The 23,946-nt window shown below is 41.5% G+C and overlaps 1 protein-coding gene across 1 annotated transcript; it reads right to left on the bottom strand.

The window, feature by feature from the left end:
- Positions 1–2,249: 2,249 nt before the first annotated feature.
- Positions 2,250–15,366, bottom strand: BTBD1 (BTB domain containing 1). The gene is made up of 8 exons (XM_005521543.3): positions 14,978–15,366; positions 9,971–10,127; positions 9,627–9,732; positions 8,015–8,212; positions 7,552–7,744; positions 6,930–7,017; positions 4,022–4,168; positions 2,250–3,137 (listed from the first exon to the last, which is right to left on the bottom strand). The coding sequence occupies exons 1-8, from the start codon at positions 15,364–15,366 to the stop codon at positions 2,979–2,981; spliced, it is 1,437 nt and encodes a 478-aa protein (XP_005521600.2). The 3' UTR covers positions 2,250–2,978.
- Between the last annotated feature and the right edge of the window lie 8,580 nt (positions 15,367–23,946).

Below are 23,946 nucleotides of genomic sequence, written 5' to 3'. Positions count from 1 at the left end.
TTTAAAAAAAAGTGAAAAGTTACTAATAAAATGCACATTCTCAGCAGAACACAAATTCTGTGAACTCATTTGACATGAAAAGAAGAGAATCTTTGAAGAACACAGAAAACATGAACTACAGAGATTTGCAAAACATTGTCAGGATAACTCCTCTGATTAAAAGATCTTCAGATCAGCCATAGTTCTTCTTACAATAGGTTTGTTCTCAATGAATCATTCCACTAACTCAACGAAACTTTGATTCAAAAAGTGTGTTTCAGATTGAACTTGGCGTAGTACTGTACTCAATGTGTAAGTTTCAGAATCTTGAATTTCAACTGCAATAGGGCAAAACTGAAAGGAAAAAAGGAAGTACCTTCTCTAAAATAACATCACTCTTCTTCACTTCAAGCACCTTAGAGAGGTAGCGACACAGCTCTGCATTTGCCTCCCCTTCTGATGGAGGTGCAGCAATAGCTACTCCTACTGCCTCAGCTGTCACATCTATAACAAATCGTTGGAGAATTTTATGCTCAAAATATTCAAAACATCTAGTCATAGTTTCTTAAAAATGAATGTTTAGGCTTTCAAAGCATTTTAATTTAAAACCAAGTAAATTTATAGATTAGCAGGTGATGGCATTTTCACATTTCATAAATTCCCTTGGGCAATACAATCAAGTATAAATTCTAGACAATACCAGCAGTGAAGCCTTCATGCTGTAGCAGGGTGCAGTCATGAGTTACCAGCCTTCTCACCGCTCTGAGCTGCCCGTTCTCGTGCAGGTGGTGCTTGGCACCATGTAACACGATTCAAATCAGGGTACCCCCGCAAAAGCCGCTTGTTAAAGCAGTCTGCTCAGCGAGCTGGCTGTCAGTGAATTCCCCGTGTTCCCGAGGGGCCCGGACACCGCCACAGCGGTGAGAGCAGTCCCGGGGCGTGCAGGCGCAAGCCCAGGAATGCAGACGGAGAACACGTTTTATTGGATCTAACTTTTATGGCTCTAATAAAACAGCACAGACCCTTGAGACACAAACGGCCTGCACGAAACCACAGATGCCAAACTGAAGGATTCAGGATCGGGATTTACCCCGTGCTCACCGCGCCACCCAGCGCTATACAGGGGGGCGCGAACGAGCTCCTCCCGGAGAGCCGAACTCCTCGCTTTAGTTTCCGGGTGGGATTTTGTGCGTTCCCCCCCTCCGCCCCTGTTCCTCAGGGTGCCTTGGGCACAGACCCACCTGTGACGGCGCTGCAGCGGGCGCCGGGCTTGGCGCGCACCGCCACCCTCACGGAGCCGCCGCCCGCCGCCACCACCGGTCCCGCGGCGGCGCCCGGCTCCGCGGGGCCCTTGGCGGCTGCTTTTCCCTGAAACAGAGGAACAGGAGCGGTCACCGCGGGCACCACCGACCCCCGCCGCCCCTTCTCTGTCCTAGCCCTGCCCGCACCTTCCCCGGCATGGCCCGGCCGCTCCGCACCAGCGCCGCCCGGCCCCGCAGGAACCCGGTGAGGCTCGGCATAGCCGGGGCGGCTCTTCCGGCAACCGCGCCGAGCCCGCCCCGAGGCGCCTGCGCGCTCCGCACGGCCCGGCCGGGCCCGGCCCTGTGCCCGCAGCGGTTCTCCCCGCACGGCCGGGCCCCGTGCCCGCAGCGGTTCTCCCCGCACGGCCGGGCCCCGTGCCCGCAGCGGTTCTCCCCGCACGGCCGGGCCCCGTGCCCGCAGCGGTTCTCCCCGCACGGCCGGGCCCGGCCCTGTGCCCGCAGCGGTTCTCCCCGCACGGCCGGGCCCCGTGCCCGCAGCGGTTCTCCCGCACGGCCGGGCCCCGTGCCCGCAGCGGTTCTCCCGCACGGCCGGGCCCTGTGCCCATCCCTGGCTCGGAACGGCGCCGCGCCCAGGGACAGGAGCGCGCTGGCAGTGTGTGCACAGAGCTGGCCGTTTGAAAGACACTTGTTCTACACACGGCCTTTGGACACCCCAAACCTGGGTGACCTCCCCCTTTTCCCCCTTAAAAAAGGAAATGTTCTAATGTTTTCTCTTGCATTTTCAAATTATTACTTTAGTATAACGTGGGGGAGGTACAGGTCTTTGTACACGAAGCCATTCTCTTACTACACAGTACATACTGCTGAATACTATATACATACAGCAAGTGCATCAAATTATTGTATGCAATCTGTAAAACTCGTTGCACATCAATAATGGTTGGGTTTATACTAATTTTTTAGTACTAGAATATCCAATGATAAAATAACAGCATTACAAGGCTCATATTCTCATTTTCACATTATACATTTTTTATAGGCACATATGTATATACAGTGTCTATTTGCATAACCATTTCTATATTCCAAAACAGCCCTTCTGAATTAAGAGAGATTCTGGAAAGATCTGTTGCTGAATTTGACTTGGTATTTATTTCTTCACTGCAGCTGCAGATGTTCTCTGCAGTGCAAAGTCCATTAATTCTCCACGGCTCTTGGAAAAAGTCAAGATGATGGCAATATGAATGCAGCTTTGCTGATGTACTTAAAAAAAAAAAAATACAGTAGCAATCCATGTCCATAAGGTCAATCCAAGGTCATTTTGGAAAGAAGTGCAAGATGGGACTATAGCAGCAGCTTTACTGTCTTTTAAGGACAGATTGGAGAAAACATACACAAGTTGTTCATAACAAATAAGGATTTTCCAGTTCAAAAAATGAATTTTACTACATGAGAAACAAAGGGGAGAAAACACAAAGTAATTAACCACATGGTACTACTTAAAACAAACTGTTCAATATACAGAGTACTTATTCCACTTTACATTTTGTTTAGAGGAAAATCTAAATTACAATCTACCAATAACGATGCAGAAAAAAAAATAGCTTTTCTGGTACCCCTCAAACAAATTAGTTTTGTTTTTACACATCAAAGTAATTTAACAGAATTTTTCAACTGCTGCCAATAGTGACCTGAAGTCCACTGAGGCAACAACATATTCCACATCATCATGTGAAACTAAGTATAAAATATTATTTCTGGTATCTGTCCATCTTCTATTGATGTACCGTTGTTGTTACCTGGTGAACTATAAAAGACAAAGCATGTTTTGCTAGCAGTAGGAGATTCGTGGATCACTTTCTTCAAACCTTTTGTTCCATAATGGGAATCAGGACCCTGAAAAACATCACAAGAGATTAGCAACAGAATGGAAGTGGGCAAGACCCAAACATTGCTGATGGTCAAACACAGCTGACTTGGGCTATTTTAGAAGTACAAAATTTGTGTACCCACATCATATAAATTATATACAAAAATCACAGGCAACAGAAGCAATGGTCCTATGTCTAAATAACAAAATTGTATTTCTCTGACAGCAGACTTACACCAGTTGATTTTATCCAACTAGTAATGAATACTTTCTAGAATTTCTCCTTATCACACAGGCTGTCTGTATTATTATAGTTCCCTGCCTCAGCTGCTTTTAATGTGCAGTATTTTTTACAACTCACCAAATTCTGATTTCTGTAGAGGGAATTTTATTTAGATGAATATTAGATTTTTTTTTTTTTGAGAAATACATTTGTCCACAACACTATGGGGAGACTTTCTGAGAACAAGTAATTCTTGCCTACATTTCAGCACTAGTATATAAAAAGAGATAAAAAAAAAAGCTGTTTTCTTGAATTTAGCTATCGGTTAGAATATCCTTGATAAAATAAATCAAACTTAAATTTTGATAGAGAACTGCCAGATTACCTTTTCTAGATAGTGCTTTTTTTCCCCCACAGAACTAGAGAGTTCCATTAGAACTCATTCTAACTCTTACATCAACCAAAAAAGTGGGAAGGCACAAAGGATCAAGTTATGAATTCCATGCTGTGGCACAGAAGAGATATAAGAGCCTTACAAATTACAGTGGAATTTTAACTACGTCCTTCTTTAGCCCTAAACTTAAAATAAATTCAAGATCTAGAAGACACTTTCCCATCAGAAGATGGATAAAAGAATAACTCTTGCATCAAAGTAACACCTTCTTCTGCACTGCTAGACATTCTTACTTTCAAAGTTGCACAAGCTGTGTAGCACACTGTGGGCAGGATCTCTATGGGCTCTTTGAACATAACTCTGAAGGTACTGGCTGTTCCATCACAGCTAAATCCAGTGTCGTTCTGTCCCAGCGTCTGATTCTTCTCGTAATCAATTATCTGGACAAAAGCATGAACATTGTATTTTTATGTTTACAAGCGTGAGAACGGTTCTGATTGTATGCACATGAGAAGGTTACAAGCAAACACTTGCCTACCCCACCCAGCCTAGCTGCAAGGTCAGTGCAATCTCAGCTGGAAAGGAGCTGTGATTTCCTGATACCGCTGGAGCTGACACAGCAGCTCCGAACGATGGCTCGCGACTTCTACACGGGCTGTGGGCACTGCTCCAGCCAGGCTAAAGTCTGTGCTTGGGAGATGGGGAATAGCTCTCAGGCCTTCACTTCTAACCTTCATAAACAACATGTAATCCTGCTCTTAGACTTGCTGATCTCTGTGCACATTCACAGCCCACATGAGGGAATCTCATTTGCTGCCTGTGGCCAGTTTAGAAAACAAGTTTTTACAGATAATGTAGGCAGTCAATGACACCTTCATAAAACAAAACAAGAACTTGTGCTGTTATGTCTTATACAGTTTATTTCTACTCTTGATTCATTATAAAAATCCTATTCAGATGACACAGTATTTATTTTGCCTTCAATTTCACTGGCAAGTAAGAATCACTAGTTCCAATGTAGTAATAGCAGATTGCTTCCCATTTTGGATTGCAATCTGGATCCATGCTGCTCAATACCTCTTGCAGAAGTTGGATATCAGAGCTCTATAGCAGAGCACTTCTTGTGATTCCTGCACTAAGAAGAATCCTATTAGTTTTTATATTTTTTTTATTAACTTGCCATATACTTTTTAGTATTACCCATGCACGAGATGAAGCAGCTTTATTCTAGGCAAAGTGTACTGAATTTTTTTCCCCACCCACAATAAATAGAGATATTAACAATTAAAATGCTGAGGAGTTAAGCCCTTTTCACATAACAGATGTTTTTGCAGTATACATTATCACTGTTTTATGGCAAGTTTTAAATGTTTATCTCTCTGAAGCTCTGACAGTACTGCTGCAGAGCTAGAGGCACAAGACTTAAATAACTGTCTGAAAAGACTGTGACAAGAAAGTTTCGGATTCATCAGTTATTAGGGATCCTTCCAAGATAAAGAGAACCTAGATAAGATGGATGGCCTTAATATGAACCATAAAGGTTTATTTAGCCTTTCATTTTGAATCGGGAGGATCTTTTTCAAGTGAATCTTCCAATCATTCCCACTTAATATGCATTGGTTTGCATTTAAAAATATCTAAATTCTTTTCAGATTAAATAAATCCAGCAAACATCCTGCGGGAACACACCAAATGCTTGCATCTGCTAACAAGAATTCAGCTGAGAGGCTCAAAAAAGTGAAGTAAAAATCCCCAGGTATGTAGCTGCTAGGTTCCCAAGATCAACTCTTTTGTTCTAAAGATCCTGTCTAGTGCACTATGCTACTTATTTACATGGATGTATGGTTTGACAAACACAAACTAAAGACACTTCAAAGAGAGGAATTTGCAAGTGAGCTTTTAAAGTGAGGAATGTGGAAAAGCCAAATTTCTTCAAAATGTCATTTCAGATATATTCTGTTTGGAACATCATTAAGAGGAAAGGCACTACATTTTTTCCTTAGGAGACAGACACAAAATCCCTATCCTTAAGTACAGAATAGTCAGATAATAATCATCAAATAGGAATCAGAAGCCAACTTGTCATTTAAACAGAATGTCCACTAATGAACTGAAACAGCAATTCCAGCACATGCTAGAAATCTAGAAAGATAGGGACAATAGAATTTCTGCCCGTATATGAAGTCTCAGATTATTTCACAAAATTTCTCATGCACCTAGTAAATTAATGTGATATGATAGTACCAGGTTATGAAATGCTCAGCACAGGATAAAGCACATGATGTGCCAGTCATGGAATCCTAATATCTTGTTAGAAAGCTTAGAATCAAAACAAACTGATCTCTACAAGAAATTCAAAGAAGAGAATTCAAATAGATTGAAATTCCACACTCAAAAAGGGGAAAAAAATATAGTGCTGGATCAATACTACTAGAAGACAATCCTGACCACAACATGCTAAAGGATCTAACAGGCTACAAGAGCAGGAAATACCATTTTAGTGGCGTCTTCAATTACCTGCTGGGACCAGGCAAGGGTCACATCAGGATACGAAGCAGGGGGACATTTTTAGATGCTATCACTGGCCACTTCATGAGCCTGCTAACCAATTGCTCAGCAGGAAGAAACACAACCCTTGATTTGGTACTGAGTGATGAGCAGGATCAGATTCAAAATTTCATAATGGAAACACTATGTAACAGTGTCCATAATATACTTAGAGACAACACTCCCACATGAACAACAAAAGCAAATCCTCCACAGCTGTGCTAAATTTCAAAAAGAGGAAAGTGAAGAAGCTTGTTCAAAAGAAACTAAAAGGAACAATTACAAAAATCAAATCTTTTTAAGAGGCATGCAGGCTACTAAAGGACATAACATACACAAGTACAGTATCAGTACATATTTCATATTAGGAAAGGCTTGAGAAAAGGGAGAAAAAGCTGGATGTTGGGAAACACCTACACTGAAAATGATCGAAGGACAGGAGAATACAAGAGAAAGGGAGCAGAATTCCACAGTGTCCTTCTTTTGCCTAATCACCCACTTACGGCCACTTGTGACAAAACACAGTTTAGACTCCTGGCCTATCAATAGCTCCCTCCCAAATATAGACCAAACCTTTTGCTAATGCTACAAGAGTAGCTTCCTTTTGCAAATTCCTACAAGTGTACAAGCCTATTTAAACTTAATATGCTGTACCTGTATATTAACTTGATAATCTGTGGGTCCATGAATAGATCCATATAATCCAAATCCCACTATGGAAATTCTTCTGTTAACTGTGAACCTGGTAAAACACAAGAAAGGAATTCAAACAACTTTGGTGTGTTACCTTGTTTCAAGTAGGGAAAAAAACTCCCACTGAAGAGTAGGGAAGTAAATTGAGAATGGCATTGCATATTTTTTAAAATAGCATTTTTTATTTAGATTTCAATACTAAGAAAATTGGTTTGTCAGCTTTATAGGTTAAAGCTTTGCTAATTCCTCAAGATATTTAGTATTACTAAACAAAACATAACCAGATTCTTTTCAGTATCTCCAAAATAAAAATATATCAAGACTTGGTATTTCAAAAAGAAATATACATATAACACTCAATCATTCCAGAATGCGTCCAGTCCTCCTAAACCTCATTCTTGTTTGTATTTTATGTGTGCAATAGCCTAAGTTATAAAAAAAAAAAATGGAAAAGATCAAATGTGTGCAACAGAACCAGCATGTTTGCTACTGTATCTGATACCAAAAAGTCAAAGTTGAATGATTTGTTCCCTTTCTCCCCACGTCCTTCTGTCTCTCCTTCAAATAGGTTCTGAAGTCCTACCTAATCCGGTCGCTTGTTCCACTGTAGCCCCAGCGACTCTCCACCTGCTGGAACCTGTTAATGCTGCATTCTTTTCCTCTAAGGCAACACCTTGGTCGGTCAATATAATCTACTTTAGGTTTAGGATTGACAGTAAAGTGCAGAAAGAGATTTACTACTTCCCGATCTGACAAGATTCCAGATTGAGCAGGGCCTGTGAAAACATAAAACTTGTAAAACTTCTAAAATTATTTGAAGGATTATTCCAGTTGCTGTGTATAAACCACAAATACTCACAAATCAAAGACAACAATAGTATTTTCCAATGGCCAGACCATAATCTGCAGAATGTTTTGCTCTCATTTGTGCATGACAACTCTTATTAGTACAATATTAATGACAGAATTGAGTGTTAAGCATCTAAACACAGTTATACAGCACTGAGAGATGGTCTAACAGTAAGACAAAGAACTCCAAAACTCACCTGCTGCAAACTCTTCAATAGTCATTAATGGAAAACGGATTAAGGAAAGAGCTCTTCCAAGGACTTTTTGTTTGTTCCCGAATGTCACCGGCAGTTGTTGTCTTTGACATTCCGCTTCTGCCCAGCGAACAACAGCTCCAAAGAGCCTACTTTCTCGAATACTGAGAGTGTCCCTTTCTAGAACTGCACATAAAGTGTCTAAAGAAAAAAAGTTAGCAGCTTTAGATCAGTTGCCAGTAACAGTGCTACATTATGTAAGCTTAAAATACAAATTACATTAAGAATATTCATAACAAAACTATTAGCTTTGTCTTATTATATGTTATATGTGTGTACATATTACATATAATTTATTCTACATAAAAAGTAATCTTTCAATGACACAGAGATTTCAAATTAAAAATTCAATTTCCTGCTATGAAGGCAGGATATGAGCTTTCTTCTTGTTTCCTAAGAGTGTAACTAATCTCCATAGTGATAACAAAAATCTTGAAGAATTCCCATTGCTAGGGCAAGATCGAAACTGAAAATGACCAGTGAATGCACACTACTAAAAACCCAAGTTACTCATGATGACACTAAAAAACCAAGTTACTCACGATGACAGTGTCATATTCTCATCTGGGCAGCCACCTGCCCATCTACGTCAGTAAGTACCACAAGCAGCAGTGGTACACAAAAACCAGTTGAAAGATACAAGGAAGTCATATTAAGACCTGATATATTTGCTATCCACAAAGCCTGAAAGTGAAACACAAGATCTGAGGCAAGGTACATTTTAAAGCAACTTATCCTGTATTTATTACTCCTTCTGGCCTTCTTTGAATAAGAGGTATGCACAAATTATCACAGAATACAAGTCAAAAAATTAATGGGTTTTTATATTCTGAATATTCTGTCTTTGGGAATTTTTATCTGCCTTGAATTTAAGTAAGACGTGTGCAGTTAAAGAAAATAGCATATTAGAAAGTCAAAACAGATTGAGTCATACCAAGACTAAAGATCACTCACAATCTAAGTACAAATGCTACTGAACATGAGTTAACAATGGATTTAAAACTTCTTTATGCAGTTAAACACCTTCCTCCAGTCTGAATTTTTCCCACAATCTAGCTGAATTGGAGTAAAATCTTAGATACATATAGTAGCAATGAAACTGAGTCAGTAAATTTACAACTGCTAGCTTTTGATAGAAGATTAAACAGAGAAACCAGCAGTTTATGCATCCATTTTTCAAAGCAGATTTCACTTATGGTACCTGATCTGTGCAACTTTGAATAGATAATCACCATGTGGCAACAGAACAGTGTGATTCCTGTTGCACATGAAAAGCAGGTATAGATGCCTCAGGGATGTGGCAAAACCCTCAGCAAGTGAAAGCTTTGGCTTCAATGGAGTGTGTCACCACAGTGTGAGCCCTGGGACACCACCACTACTCAAATGGGGACACAGTGCAGTGGAACCCAGCTCAGGAGTGAAACTCAAAGGAAAGCACTGCAGAGCTGGATGGCCAAGAAGGGAAGAAGTGCTTGGGACTCTGCATACTCAGCTGGAGGAAGGAACTATCCTGGGGTACTGTCATTTCATGCTTAGGATACAAAGACTGACTTACCTATGTCAATATCTGTAAAGCCTTCTGCACTTATGGCATCCATTGTGCTTTTGTCTATTGTGTCGAGACAAAGACTAGCAAGCTGAGGTTCATCAAACAAACGAGCCTGGAAAGATAAATACATCTTAAGCATAAAGCTGACAAACTGCTAATCTTAAAAAGCAAGCATTTTACCTCTAGTATAGATATAAATTAAAATAAGTTAATTTGTCTAAGCACTCTTTGTTTTTATACCTTAAAGAGCACTTGAAATCTCAAAGGAGTACATAATTAAGGAGAATTAGTAATTTCCCTCCAATTAGGAATTCTCCTAGTAAATCAAAACTAAGCTTAAATTTACCTACTTGAGTAAGCAGCATAAAGGCATTATCTGCTCGGAGATGCTTTGTTAGGAAATCCACACAATGCGCTTCCAGGGCAGGGACTGCATACTTTTTAGCAGTGTATAAAGTAGTCATGACTGTTTCTGGACCAATCTGAACTTCATCTGAATAAAGAAACCTATAAATCAATACACAAATACAGATCATAAAAACATATCTTTAGAGGAGCGGCCAAACACAACAGTCTCTTTGCATTTAGAAAACAGGCCAAAGATTTGCACTGTGAACAGTGCAACAGTTGACCTCATAGCTTTTTTATAAATAAAGAAGGTAAGTTAAAAGGTTCAAGAAAAACTATTATGATAACCTAATGGTATACATTTGTTTTAAATATGTATTACTCCCTAGGACTGATCTGGCTGTACTAGTTATACATAGCTCCCCAACTGTAAACAACAGCTGAGCTGCAGAATTACTTATGCACTACTATGAATGCATGCTCTCAGTTTATCAGGAAAATATCAATGCACAATCCTCTATGGCAATGTTCCTGAAATTAATTTACTGACAGTGCACACTGGCTTCCCCTCCATAAGGGAATAGTGTCAAAGACTTAGACTGTGAGAACATTTTATGTCAAAGTTACCCCTCTGTAGTATTCAGAGAGAAAAGGGAGTACATTCTAGCAGATGACCTTGACTCTTCTATTCCTGTCACTCTTGCTTGTCTCCACTGCTTGAGGCAAGAGGATTGGTTGAGATTTTAGCATCAGCTGTGAACCACAAGATAGGAACCTCCACCAATACCAGGAAAAAAATCCTGTTTCCTGAGCAGTTGTTATTTGAGACTAGACAAGGTAAGATTTATTTTAAGGTTGTGTATGGAAAATACAACTTTTTAAAAATAACTTTTCTTACAGGTGACATTTAAGATAATTTTAGCAAAATTTCATCAGCCTTTCAGATAACAATCAAGTGTAATCTATGATTTACAAAAGTACATTTGTCCCCAACATACATTCGACATTAAACATAATAAATCAGGGCACACTAGCGAATGAAAGAATTCCACAATGAAAACCAAGTCTTTCCATTATATTTCTTAGTATTTGTTGTTCAGAACATCCTGAAAATGAATTACACACAGAGACAGGTGTGTTTACAAGGGTTTTTAAATGTAGCAATCAGTTTGTATCTAACAAGAGAAACCTGTGAAAATAACACTCTTTAAACTTCCTTGCATCATGGAGAAATTGAAGTAATATAAACCCAGAATTAAAGTTTCAACTGAAATATCACTGTTTATATTTCTTATATTCCAAGAAAACTCTAATTCTCAGTAGCTGCGAACACACAACTAAATATAGTGTTCAGCATTAAATTTGCTGCCACAACACAGGTACATATTTACCATTAAGAGACTCAAGTCTATTCAAACAGCCAGCTTGCACATCACTTTGGAGATGTGAAAGATGCTCTAATTATTTTTTTTAAACTGGATTTAAATTAAACAATGTTTAGGAAGAATTAATTTAATTAAATGCTAACTTTTTTTTTTTAAGTTTCTCACAGTTCAATTAGAACTGATTTATGAAAGCTATGAACTACTTATTACCTGTTAATGAAAATGATGGACTGACTTGTTTGTCAGAACTCTTGACAAATTTACTTTTAACAAACAAATATTTCACAGGTGCACTTTTGCATACTAAACTGACAAGTTTTCTTCATTAAAGCACTAAAACAGTACATTTACTTTTTGGTTCTAATATTTAAAATAATCAGTTTAAAATGCCATAACTTTTGTGGTATGACTTTATAGGAGCTTAAAGTCCAAATCACGTGAAAGTTGATTATCAGGCTGTAAAAAAAAGCAATACTGCCATACAAACTACAGTATGCATTTTACCTAACCAAAAAAAACCCAAATCCCAAATTGGTTTTGGAACATGATTTTGGTTTTATTCCTTAAGAATCCAATGAAGTGACACACCAGAGGGGATCATCTGCCTTGTGTTTTACTTTCTGCTGTACCTTCCAAAGAAACAGGGTGCAGTCCTAGGTGTGTCTTGCCTCTAAAAATCCCCTGCTCGTACGTGCCACGAGTTGTGTCTGTGTTAACTCTCCCCTCTGTGGCACGCCTGAACTAGCACAGCTTTATGTTTCACCACTGTGCCTCCTCCACTTAACTCAGTGGGACTGACAATCGCTTCTCCTTCCCCCTTGCCTTCTTCCCTCTTTCCTTCCCTTGAGACAGAAACAACCTAATTTCATTGGCATCCAGGATGAGGGAATGGGAAGCTGGGGGTGTAAGTGCATAGTGGAGGAACATTTTTAGTGACAAGAACAAACAATTTTTCCAAGTGACCAATCAATCATTCACTCTATATAAGCCTCTCATACATTTTATGCTACTTTTCTTTACTCTCAGGTTACCCTTGTGTGAGCATCCTCTCAGTAGCTGAAATGTTTTCACCATTATAAAAGCACAGAGGAATCTTTTTTTCAAGTTATTCATGATTGCCCCTTTATTTACTGCTTGCCAAAATTCTCTGAAAAGATTTTTGGAAGACAGACTGCTAACTTGTGCCATATCATCACTTTCCTTTATTCTGTGATCAAAGGACAAGTTAGCTTGTTGTAAAATATGAATGAAAATTAAAAATAACAAACTTAGTAAAATCAGCAAAAAGAAACTGTAAAGCAGAACCCTACTGAGACAACTTGAATTTTCTTGATCATTGCTATTCAATTTGTAGTTAGAAACAGTTGTTTCATTGGGAAATAGATTCAAATCTTGTGACTTTGATATTATTTCAGCTCTTAAGGATTTATCTGTCAAACTACTTCATTTTTTTATAAAAAAATATTTCCCTTTAATTTACAAGTAGCATTTGTCAGTAGATCTGCATGAAACACATAAACTACAGACATGACTTAACAAACTACACGAGTAAATAAAATGGAAATTTAATATTAAAATTTAATATTAAAATTAAATATTAAATTTAAATAATTAGTAAATTATGCCTAGAAAGTTTTGCATTACTTAAACATTTCCTTTATTTGATGCTCATTTGTTATGTGTATTCAAAGATCCTGACTTAATTTCTAGCCAATATACCTCAAACTGGTATTTACAAACATTAAAGAAATGCCCTGTGAAAGGTAACTATCATTATCTGAGTGATTTACTAATGATAGATAAAAGAGGCCAACAGTACAAGGCATCATTCCTGCCCCTTTCAGTCAAGAAAAGACCCCAGGTTGTTCCCACCATGGAAAAAGTCTATTACTGGCATGTATTACAGAAGTTCTCCCTTCATTATACATATTGCAATGTATATTTATTTCAATATAAATTCAAAGAAATATACATAGCGTGGAAGAATGTCCTAAAGAGCTGGCATAGACAGCACACCTGAGAGGCTTCAGCAGTGCACCAGTGTGGTGATGTTCTGACAAGATACAAGCACAATCAGTTTACTGACGCAAGTCCCCTGGCCATTACGCACTGGCAGCCCTACCAACACAAGATGCTTTTGTTTGCTTCTAACAGCATCTCTTCATGCACTTCCACAGTGTTCAAATACCATCCTTCTTATCTTTACTTAGAAATCTCCGTTTCTGTGTTTCTGTTTTTACCCAAACTTCTCTTATTACATCCACTTTCCACCGTCCAGTGTTTTTTGCCACATATATATAGCCAAACGCATACATGTGCACTGTCATTTACTTTTAACCTTTGAAACCAATTTGCTTGAAAGATACTTCCCACTACCTCTCGCTCCTCTGCACAAAAAAATCCACAAAGAATGCCAACAGCAACAGAAGGACATTGCATCTGCATGGGGGGTCTGTTGGGTTTTGTGCACATCACTTGCTTTAACTCCTGTGCCTGTGACTACCTAAGGACCAGGTGACCTTTCTAATTTTTCCTATCTCCTAGGCCTCAGCAGAAGAAGAAAGTTGCCAAGACTTTGGAGTTATTCCTATTACAAAAATCTTTGAGACACTACATATTTATTTCCAGACAGTATTACTTTTCACCCTAATATTCATTACAGAGAACTGTTTTATATATTTTATAGTTTATATTTTTTGCCTAGAAGAGTGGTTTCTTTGATAAAAACCTTAAAGTTATGCAGTTTAGTTGTATTACCACATCACAGCCCGAGGTACAAATAAACTATTAGTAATTGTTTCTACGAACACCATAAATTTTATTTGCCACTACACTGAGTAAAGAGAAATTATAGGTAAACTCATCAGTTTTGTGAGCATGCAAACTAGCGGCTCCTATTCTGCCCAAATTAGAAATCACTAACACACTTTAGATCCTTTTTGCTATCACTGTGCTCCCAGTCTCATACTCAGGAAGTTCTGGGAGTAAAAATCAGCTGGTTACTGCCTTCTGCTGCATGTTCCCTCTCTGCCCAAGTATGATTACAATGGGTGTCATTATGGCAAAAAGATATAACAACTTACTATCATCACTGACAAAGAAAAGTGAACAGGAAGATGACTAAGACTTCAAAGTAAGTATCAAATTTCAAAGTAAGTATCAAATGAAACTAAAAGCTTGGTACAACAGCCTCCGTCTCTTCTTAGTTGCTATTAGAAGATGGCTGGATAGTTTCCATACCAAGGGGGCCCACTAATTCCCATCATTTTACTTTAACAAACCAAAACACTGAATCCAAGAGCCCAACCAGACACCCACCGAGTGCTTCCCTAAACGGACAGTCAGCTGCCATGGAATTAGGGCACTTCTCTTGGGAAAAGAGTGCAGGGTAAAGAGCGAGAAGGGACCAAAACACGTTGAGGGGCGGTGTGACCTTGCGTGGAGCCCACAAGGTATTTCCGCGCCTTCCGTGCATGTCCCTCCAGAGACGGGCAGTAGGGACAGGCCGGGTTCTGTGGGACAGGCGCCGGGAGGGGCCGCGGAGCGAGGAAAAGGCACGGGCGGCCAAGCGGGGCCGCGGCGCGGAGCCCCCGCCGTGCGCGGCCGCCCCCGCCCCGCGCTGACCTGAGGAGCGCCAGGAAGGCGGCGGGCTCCACGTCGGGCAGCTCGATCTCGGCCGAGGTGGTGGCCATGCCGCCGTTGAACATCGCGTCGAACACGGCGCTGCCGGCCGCCAGCACGAACCGGTGGGCGGGGATGCGCTGCTGGCCGGGCCCGGGGGGCGCCGCCCCGCCGCCGCGGGCGCTGCCCTTGCCCACCACGAAGTGCACGTCGCTGAGGAGCTCGTTGGAGAAGAGGAAGGCGAAGCGCTCCCGCAGCGAGCCCTTGGTGGCCTGCCAGTTGTACAGCGGCTCCCGCTGCAACACCGCGCCGGCCTCGGCGGCGGCGACGCCCGCGACGGTGGCGGGCGGGGTTTCCCCGGGCACCCCCCGGCCGCCCCCCGCGGCCGCCATCGCCCTCGGGGCCGCGCCGGGCCGGGCCACGCCGGGCGCTCCGTCAGCACCGCCCGCGTCACCGCGGGGCCCGCCCCCGCTCCGCGCACGCGCCGCTGCCCGCGCAGGCCCGGCCGGAGCCGCCGCCCGGCCTGAGCCGGGACGGGCCCGGGATGAGCCCGGGGATGAGCCCCGGGATGTACCTCGGGACTGTGCCACTCGCCAGGCCCGTCAAGGCGTCTGGGACCGGCCGTGCACAGGGAATGCGCTGCCAGAGCCGCGGAGAGGGAACACGCGGATGGGCAGGGCACCGAGCGCCGCGGCAGGCGCGGAGCTGATAACGCTACCCGTGGCAGCGAATAAATTGCATCGATCGTGCTTAGGAACGTGAAGTGCAAATTCACTTTCACAACGCCCGTTTCCTTGTGGTAACAGGGAGAACAAGGGCTGGTGAGCTATTTTAGATACTTGTGAAGTGAAGCTGATACATCGGCGGCTTTTAGGCACGTACAGCTCGCAGTCCTTAGACACGCACCGTGTGTCTGGACATTCCGTGTTTTAACTTGGAGAAGTCAAAGCAGAGAGGCCGCTTGTGTCCCGCAGCCCTCGGGCAATTCACTGCCCTTGGAGCAGGGCTGTAGGCAGGTGGATTAACTCTCGGGGGCTGTGCACTGCCGTGCTGGCTTTTAGGAAAAAGAAGGGAAAGGAATAAGAGGTGTTTGCATCTTCCCAGTCGTGTCAAACCGCTGCAGAACTGAGGCGATTCCTTTTGCCATCTGCTGGGGTTGTGCTGTAACCACAGCGGCGATTTCCACGGCGGCGCTGGGGGATGTTTGTCACCGCTCCCGGCTTGTCAGCATTTATGGAAGTGTGTGGCTAAAAGAGGAATAGAACATGTCACCGCTCTGCGTTCAGGTTTATAATTAGGACAAAACTGAGACCAAGCAAATGTGGTCCGTTTCGCAGAACAAGTTTTTGAGAACCTTTAGCAAGATGGAAGCAATTTCAATAGGGTAAACTATAGTGGGAAAGAGCACCAGAAGATATAGAGTACCAACCAGAAAGCAGCAGATAGCTTTGCACAGAGGCTATATTTAAAAATAAAATCATACTGCTGAGTTAGAAGAATGAAGGTATCATCTCTGCACTTTTCTTGTCCTAAGGTGGACAAAGAATGGAAGGAAGGAGAGCCCCACATACCCTTGATAGCTTAGGGACAGAGATGTGAAACACTGACACCTTGGGCACAAATGGATAATTTTCATTTAAATGGGACCTTTTATTTCAGTGATGGGATGGCCTGCGTATTAATGAGCATTTCTGTCACTGCTCTTTTTTTTTTTTAATCATTCTGTGCTCACTCACAGGTTAATCTGTCAGCTGAGAGCCAACAAGCCATGACTGCTCTGCTTAGAGAGAGCCTTGTTTGCAAAAAGTGTCGGTAACACTCTAGAGGAAGTTAATGGGGATGGGAGAGGGCTGAGGAAAAAGGGAAAGGTACACCAGCGAAGTAAAGGAGGTCGGCTGGGGCAGACAAAAAGTGTAAGACGGCTTCAGGGATGAGAAATCAGTCATAAGAAGGCAAGGCTATGCAACGTAGGAAAAAATTGGAAGGACCTGTGTGATGGTCTGAGAAAGAAAATGGAGAATGAAAATGAGGGGAAAAAAAGGCAAAGGGACAAAGAAAAGGAGAAATGTAACCAGGATGTCCATCTGATCTGTTCAGCTAAATGCCAAATGCACTAATTGAAACAGTTTTGCAAGTGACAACTAAGAAAATATTAAGTAACATATTTCCTTTTCACACTGAGCTTTTCTTCATGTAGACAATGAGCCTCAGACATTTGTTTCACCTTGTAATCTTTGTGCTAGCTTCCTTGAAAAAAAAAAAAAAATCAGCCAGCTTTTCTTTGGCATTCTCAGTGGGTGGATCACAGCCATTTTTAAATGTGATGTCATAGGATTGTATTTGCCAGTCCAGATCAGAAATAATACACAATGCTTTTCCCAAAAGGGCTACACATGAATGTCACTAAAATGCCATCCCATTATTTGCTTTCTTGATGTGTTCGAGTTTTGTCTAGGAAATATAGCAGAAATTAGTACAGGATAAAAAATATTTATATAAGCAGTTCAAGAAGACATTTTTATGTTTGATCTCACATATCAAAATGGTTACAAATCAAGGGCTGCAAACAAAAGTTCAACAGTATTATATTATGTAGCTGTGAAGATTGTCCTGATCTCTAGCCAGCAAAACAGAAGGTCAGGGAGTGTCTCCACTTTTTGAGCAGCTAATTTTCAAGGTCTATATAATAGCCTGAGCAAGCCCATGCTGACCTGGTGCCTTTTTTCTGTGGAAATTCATGAAAGAAGTTCTCTCCAAGTCTTGAGGTTCCTTCACCTGTCAGCAGGAAGAGAGAGGACAAAGTGTGTTTACATGTACTGAAGAAGAAGCAGAGAATGCCGTGATCAAACTGCAGGGATTTCTGAGATACCTGTGATGCCAGGGGTGTCCCAGGGACACAGGAATGCCTGCCCAGTGGCCCTGGCCTCCCCTGCCCCTGAAACAGGGCCAGCTCTGAGAGCCATCAAAAAGGTTTAGGTTACTAAGAGTATTGTTTTCAACCATTTGTTCCTGAAATGATTTAAATTCTCCTCCCTTTCCTTCTTTTCCCCACATGAACTCAGCTTTGTGTGTGCTCCAAGGAGCTGTTTGTTGTTAAGATCAGAGTTTTTGAGCTGGCAGATATTTTCACAGTGATTAGCAATTGTTCTCACAAGCAGTGAGCATCCTTTCTCTGCTTCAGGAGGGAAGGGAATAATTCAGAGTAAATCACAGATTTGTTTCTGATTAAGCTTCCTGGCTGGGGCCATTTGATGACATATTTTCCTTTCCATGCTCAATTAGACTCTTAAAATTGCCTACATCTGATCCATGCCACTGCTGTGAATGACAGACATGCATATTACTGTTTCCATCACTGAATTACCAGTAGCATTACAGTTGCTCAAATGTGTAATTTTTAATAACTACGGTTAATAACAACCACAAAAACAATGTTGTATCCTTGGGCTTTTCCTTGTGGTATTTATGGTTATCTTCTCTCTGGCTTGCATTAGCCTGTACTGTTGGGATGTGGGGTCTGCAGATAACAGTTTCAGTTTGTGGAGCACAGGATCCACTCATGCACAGAAAATTCAGTCTTAGATCTGAGTAATGCTAAGGGCAGGGGTTAAGTTTTATTCTTATGTCTTGTAAAGTGCTTATATAATGTTGATTTTAAAAAGGCATAATAAGAGAAACTGGTGGTTTTTTTCTGTGGTATCAATTCACCTGCATTCTAAAACTGACCATAAGAATGCAACATTCTCAGAATTTTTAAAATTCATAATAATTCTTTGGCTGTCATTTCTACAAGTAATTCTTGTATCTGAGCATTTTATTTCGCATTTTCAGCCGTGCTGGCTAGCTGTCCTGGAGTATTAAGGTAATGTATGTTGTGCCCTCTATTATAGTGATACTTTTCTCGTTTTTAGTGACAGTACTAATGGTTTGTACTTTAATTTCTATTACTGTATAGTAATTATAACTTACAGTACACTGTTACCGTAAACATTCCTGCTGATCAAAGAATTTCTGTGAATTTTTTCAGAATTGTGGCTTAGAGATGTGTACATCTGATACAAATGTGACAAGGAAGTTTTTGAGGACTCCAGTTGTGGAAGTGGCTCTTTCACGTCTCATTTGGCACATTTACACATTTCAAAAACATACAACAAGGGGCAACGGCAACATTCATCACATCTTTTCTCTTGAAAATGCAAAACCAATTATTTAAGCCATAGAAAATTCTACTCACCACATGCCTATTTTACATATAATTTCAAATACTGATGTGGCTGATTCTATGAAAAATGCTATACTTTGACATATAGTTTGAAGAATTAAAAATATTCTGCTACTGCATAGCTGAAGAAACAAAGTAGAGGAAATTATTTTATTTGTTATTACCCTCATGTCTTTATGACTGAGCAGTGGCTATTTTGTGAAGCTATTTACCTTTCAATCCCTGTTAAATGCATTGAGGCACTGCAGTGTTCCAGACAGAATCCTCATTTCCTGCACTTCTACCAGAGTATTTAGCTAGCAGCTTAATTTCCACATAATTAACGAGAAATTGCACTTGCCATTTCCAGTTTAAGACAAATAGTACAATTTTAATCCTCCCTTTTAATGAAATGCCTATTAATTTTACTCTGGCATGTCTTTTTTCCCTCTTAACATCATTGTTTGGTAAATAGAGAGGTTGTAGCACAAAAATCAGCTCTGTTTTTGAGGTACTGATACTCAGATTTGTAAATGTAATGGTCAGATCACTAATTCCTCTCTGGATTCTACTTTGATGCTGTGATTGCTGTTGGTGAATCCCCCCAAATCCTCAGCAGATCATCAGCACATGGCCTCCTGACCCCCAGTGCGTACCGTGTGAGCTGCATTATGTTGCCTCTGATACACCATGCAGTCTGAGATTTACAATACATCATCCCTTATTACCTGTTACACCCTCAGCTAACAAGAAATTCAGAAACAGAAGAGGTTGGCTTTAAAACTGTTAGAGGATGGCAGTTATGTGTGGCCTAAGATGTTCCCTCAGCAAATTAACACATTAACAAAACATTAACAAAAGACCCAAACATGAAGCTTTTAATTAATCTCTTAATTCACCTTTTAATCCACAATCTTTATCTGGTCTATTGCTTACTGACTTCTCTTGCCTTAGAAACTCACTTGCATATACAGGAAAGCAGAACCTCCAAAATGTAGCAGCTTAGCTCCATAAAAATTGAGTGACACAAGTTGTTTTGTAGCAGGATGGCATTTTGTAGCTGGCATCATAATGCAATGAAAGCTTGCTGCTTGGCAGAGGCCTGTGTGAACACATGAGCAGTGCTTCCAAGAGTTATAAATAGTGTCTCTTAATCCTTGCATTGATCTTCATGAACTTGCTTAAGGTTCAGCTACCTATGTTTGTTTAGATTACTGTGATTTTGACTTAAAATTAAGACAACTATGTTTCTAATATAATGTTAAATCCTACAAGTAGTCATGATTTAATGGGCACTAATTAAAAGTAAGAGCTGTTTCTCAGGCTGAAAGTAGACACAAAGACCTAATGGCAAGTTAATCTCCTACTTGTAGCTGACAATTAATAAATTACCTATTTTTATATTCTCCACAGTGTTCTTTTGCTGGCACACTTACAAATGCCTTCTCAGTCCTGACATCAGAACTGATCTGCCACCATTTAGTACAGAGACTGGAGAGAAACAACTTCCATATGATAAGAAGTGATTAATGTTCTAATCAAGAACCAAACAAACATCAGCCCAAGCATATTTACTGCTCGTGAGTTGAGCTTTGCCAGCTGAGGGGCCACACAAGTGGAACTGGCTTCTTGCTGTGGTCAGGATCCCCAGTGAGGAATCTGACATGTGGCATAAGGCTGATACTTGTGATTTGACAGAGAGTTGGGTTGCCTATTTTAAAATGGCTGTTTAGACAGAAATTATGTAGCTTCTGACACAAGAATGTTGCAGTGTGGTCAAGGATCACCAGTTTTGGCACTGTGTTGCTGAAGGGACTGTCTTTCCCATGAAACAAAAGTTCAGAGCTCTAGGAATCTCTTGTCTGTAAATATGATCCTCTGACAATTTCTGCATGGGAAGGAGTCTCCATTTTCATGTTGTCACATTTCATTACTCCATTTTGCTTTCCTAAGCTTCAATGCAGTTTGTGTAGGATATATGTGTTTTTCTATCTTATCCTGACATCTAATATTGCTAAACAGTTAAATAGTTGTTTGATTTTCTACAAGCTAGGGCATTCACATGTCTCAATTTGATGTTACCATTTATAAAATCTGGGGGAAAAATAAAGAGAAAAAGATTTTGTAATATCAAGAAATGAATATAATTGAGTATGTGACAGGGAGCTGGGAGGTTACATTTATTCTGGTGACAGCAGCTTATCAACACTGCTTTCATATAACACTGTGATTAGTAATTATGTTGTTAAAGACACCCTATTCCTACCTTCATTTTTATATCACTGTTCTGGTACATGTGAATAGAGGGTGGTGTTACAAGCAGTTGAAGTTGAAGTTCTTCTTTCCCCTTCCTCCCCCACAAGAACACTCGGAGTTGTCAAAAAATGCATGTGTTAGTTTTTGAGGACTCCTGGTTTTCAAGGGAAGGTGTTGTTTGATCAGTGGGATTGTTTGTTCTTTGACTTAATTTCTAAGTTAAGCGAAATTTTGAACTATCTGCCTTTGGGGAATATGGCCAGTGGTTTTTGGGCTGTGCCAACCAAGCAAGTTTTCCTTTTCCTCTAGAATAGGTTTCATCTGTAAAAATAAAGTTAACAAGAATGCTGGTGGTTTTATTTTCTTCCTAAAGCCTAAAATAGAAGCCAGGATATTTTGGCACAGAGCAGGAAGGCCAGAGTTAGAAGGAACTGTAATGAGGAAAAAAAAAAAAAAAAAAAAAAATAGGGTTTCTGATATGGAAAGTGTGGCACACCAGAATCCACTCAATCAAATGTTCAGCATTATCATGGGTGAACATTGGTGGACTTGGGGGCCTCCTCTGTCAGGACATGGAAAGGAGCAATGGAGCTGGAAGGCTCACTAATGTTTCTTTCATAGGGTGAGAGATGAAAATGAAAGGGGAAAACATGTCCTTTGAACAAACATTTCAAACAGAGTATTTCTGGGGTCTCTCCTGCTATCAGGTGCTCATAATTATTTTTCAAATCAAAAGTGGATAGATCTCAACACAAAAGGCTCAAACAATGCATCTCTGCTGTTGAGTTGCTATGTGATTACCACAGGATGTGCCTTGACATTTTCTATGCTGAAGTTTAAATAGGACTTGAGGAACAAGCTGGATGCAAATCAGCTGGAATATGCTGGCAGAGTGGCAAGGAAGAAGTTTCCCATGTAGTGTTTGATTTCAGAGACACAGGAACTGAGAAGCAAAGCTTGAGACATGAATCTTGAGATTGCGCTGTAGCAGCACATACAAATAAGCAGCCTATACATTTGAAAGCTTGAGAAGTAAACCGGCTGTGCATTGAAAGGTAGGCATTTGGAGGTGGTAAATTTAGCCCTGACTCATCCAATGGCAATTTTGACACTTGGGTGGACTAAATTACTTTTAGGAGTTGCATTATGTTTTTACCAGATAGTTTGATTGAGCATGGTTTAACCCATTTGTATACCTATGGCCAGATTCTAGATCTTTCTCACTTGAAATAACTATGCAAGAATTTGTTTGTATAGAATAGGTAAGACATAGCTAAACTCTGGGTCACCAAGTTTCTTTCTGTGAGAAGTATTATATCAATTAGTCTATTGCTTAAACTGACCAAATTTACTGTAAAATACTTAGAATACTCTTTACTGCTCGTAGCTGTTCCTGAAAATTAGTGACAGTTTCTTCACAGCTTCGTCCTTCAAATTAAAGAGTTCTTCCTCTCACTGGTGTTAACTCCTCAAGTATTTACAGAGAGCACTCTAAGCCAAGCTCTTCAGCTTTTCCTGACAGACAGGTCAGCCTCAGCCACCTTAGCAGTCTTCCTTTGTATCATTTCAACACGAGGGAGTCTGAATTGTGCCCATTATTGCAGAGGGTGCTTTTACAATGGTGTTAAATTCTTCCAGAAAGAGTTTGCCTGGCACGCTAGAAGTGGATTTGTTGTTTTCTTCAGGCAACACATTCTCACTTGCCAAAGTCCTGGAATGAAACACTCAGTAACTTCTAGGAACAGCGGTTTTCATTTCTGTTTGCCTTGCACACAAGGCTCATTCCACCACTGACACTTCAGTGTTGATACTGAGGTAGAGGCAAAGTTTGAAGCCAGAAAGAAAAGGCTGATGGATAAGGTCAAATATATACCTAGTTTTTGCTAAAATTTTTTTGGCACTTAAATGGAAAAGATTAAGTCTTTTTTCCCCCAATATTTTAAAAACGCTAATGTCCATCTTCTTAATAACCCAGCTAAATACTGACTCAAAAGAGATGCATAATTTTTTTACGGGTTTCTCAGGGAGTTCCGCACTAGCCGGACCAAGGGATCCTCTCTCCATCCACCACCTCTCATGAGAGCGGATCGCTTCGCGGGGCCGTGGCCACCCCGGTTCCTCGCCGCGCCTTCAGCCCGCGGTTAACCCGCGATGCCTCTGTCGCGCTGCTCAGCGCGGCTGTCACAGCAGCCCCTCGGCGCGCCGGCTCTGTCGGTCACCGGAGGAGCGTCCGTCCCCTCGGGGCTGGACCCGCACCCCCTGTCCCGAGAGGGCGGCATCGCCCGTCGGGCGCTCCCCGGTCCCCGGGTAGGGGCGAGGGGGAGCGGGGCGAGCCCCAGGGCGGGCGGAGGCGCTCCCCGAGCCGCCGGAGAAGCGCCGGGCGGCTCCGGTTTCCGAGGCGGATTTAACCTTTGCGGCGCGGGGCGGGGGGGCGGCAGCGATGGGGCGGGCGGCGGGCAGGGCCCGGGGCAGGGCCGGGGCAGGGGCCGGGGCGAGGCGGCGCCTCGGGCACGGC

Source organism: Pseudopodoces humilis, chromosome 16 (assembly GCF_049639895.1).
Source record: "Pseudopodoces humilis isolate 2021_Gansu_Grassland_sample_001 chromosome 16, ASM4963989v1, whole genome shotgun sequence".
NCBI classification, from domain to species: Eukaryota; Metazoa; Chordata; class Aves; order Passeriformes; family Paridae; genus Pseudopodoces; species Pseudopodoces humilis.
Note: the sequence above shows the minus strand (reverse complement) of the source record. Positions and strands in the feature narration are given on the sequence as shown.

Excerpts from the sequence above, each read along its gene's own strand:
- BTBD1 (XM_005521543.3), bottom strand. The coding sequence starts at position 15,366 with ATGGCGGCCGCGGGGGGCGGCCGGGGGGTGCCCGGGGAAACCCCGCCC. Across the intron at positions 7,745-8,014 it reads TATTGAAGAGTTTGCAGCAG|GCCCTGCTCAATCTGGAATC; the intron begins GTGAGTTTTGGA and ends ATGTTTTCACAG. Across the intron at positions 7,018-7,551 it reads GGAACAAGCGACCGGATTAG|GTTCACAGTTAACAGAAGAA; the intron begins GTAGGACTTCAG and ends GTGTTTTACCAG.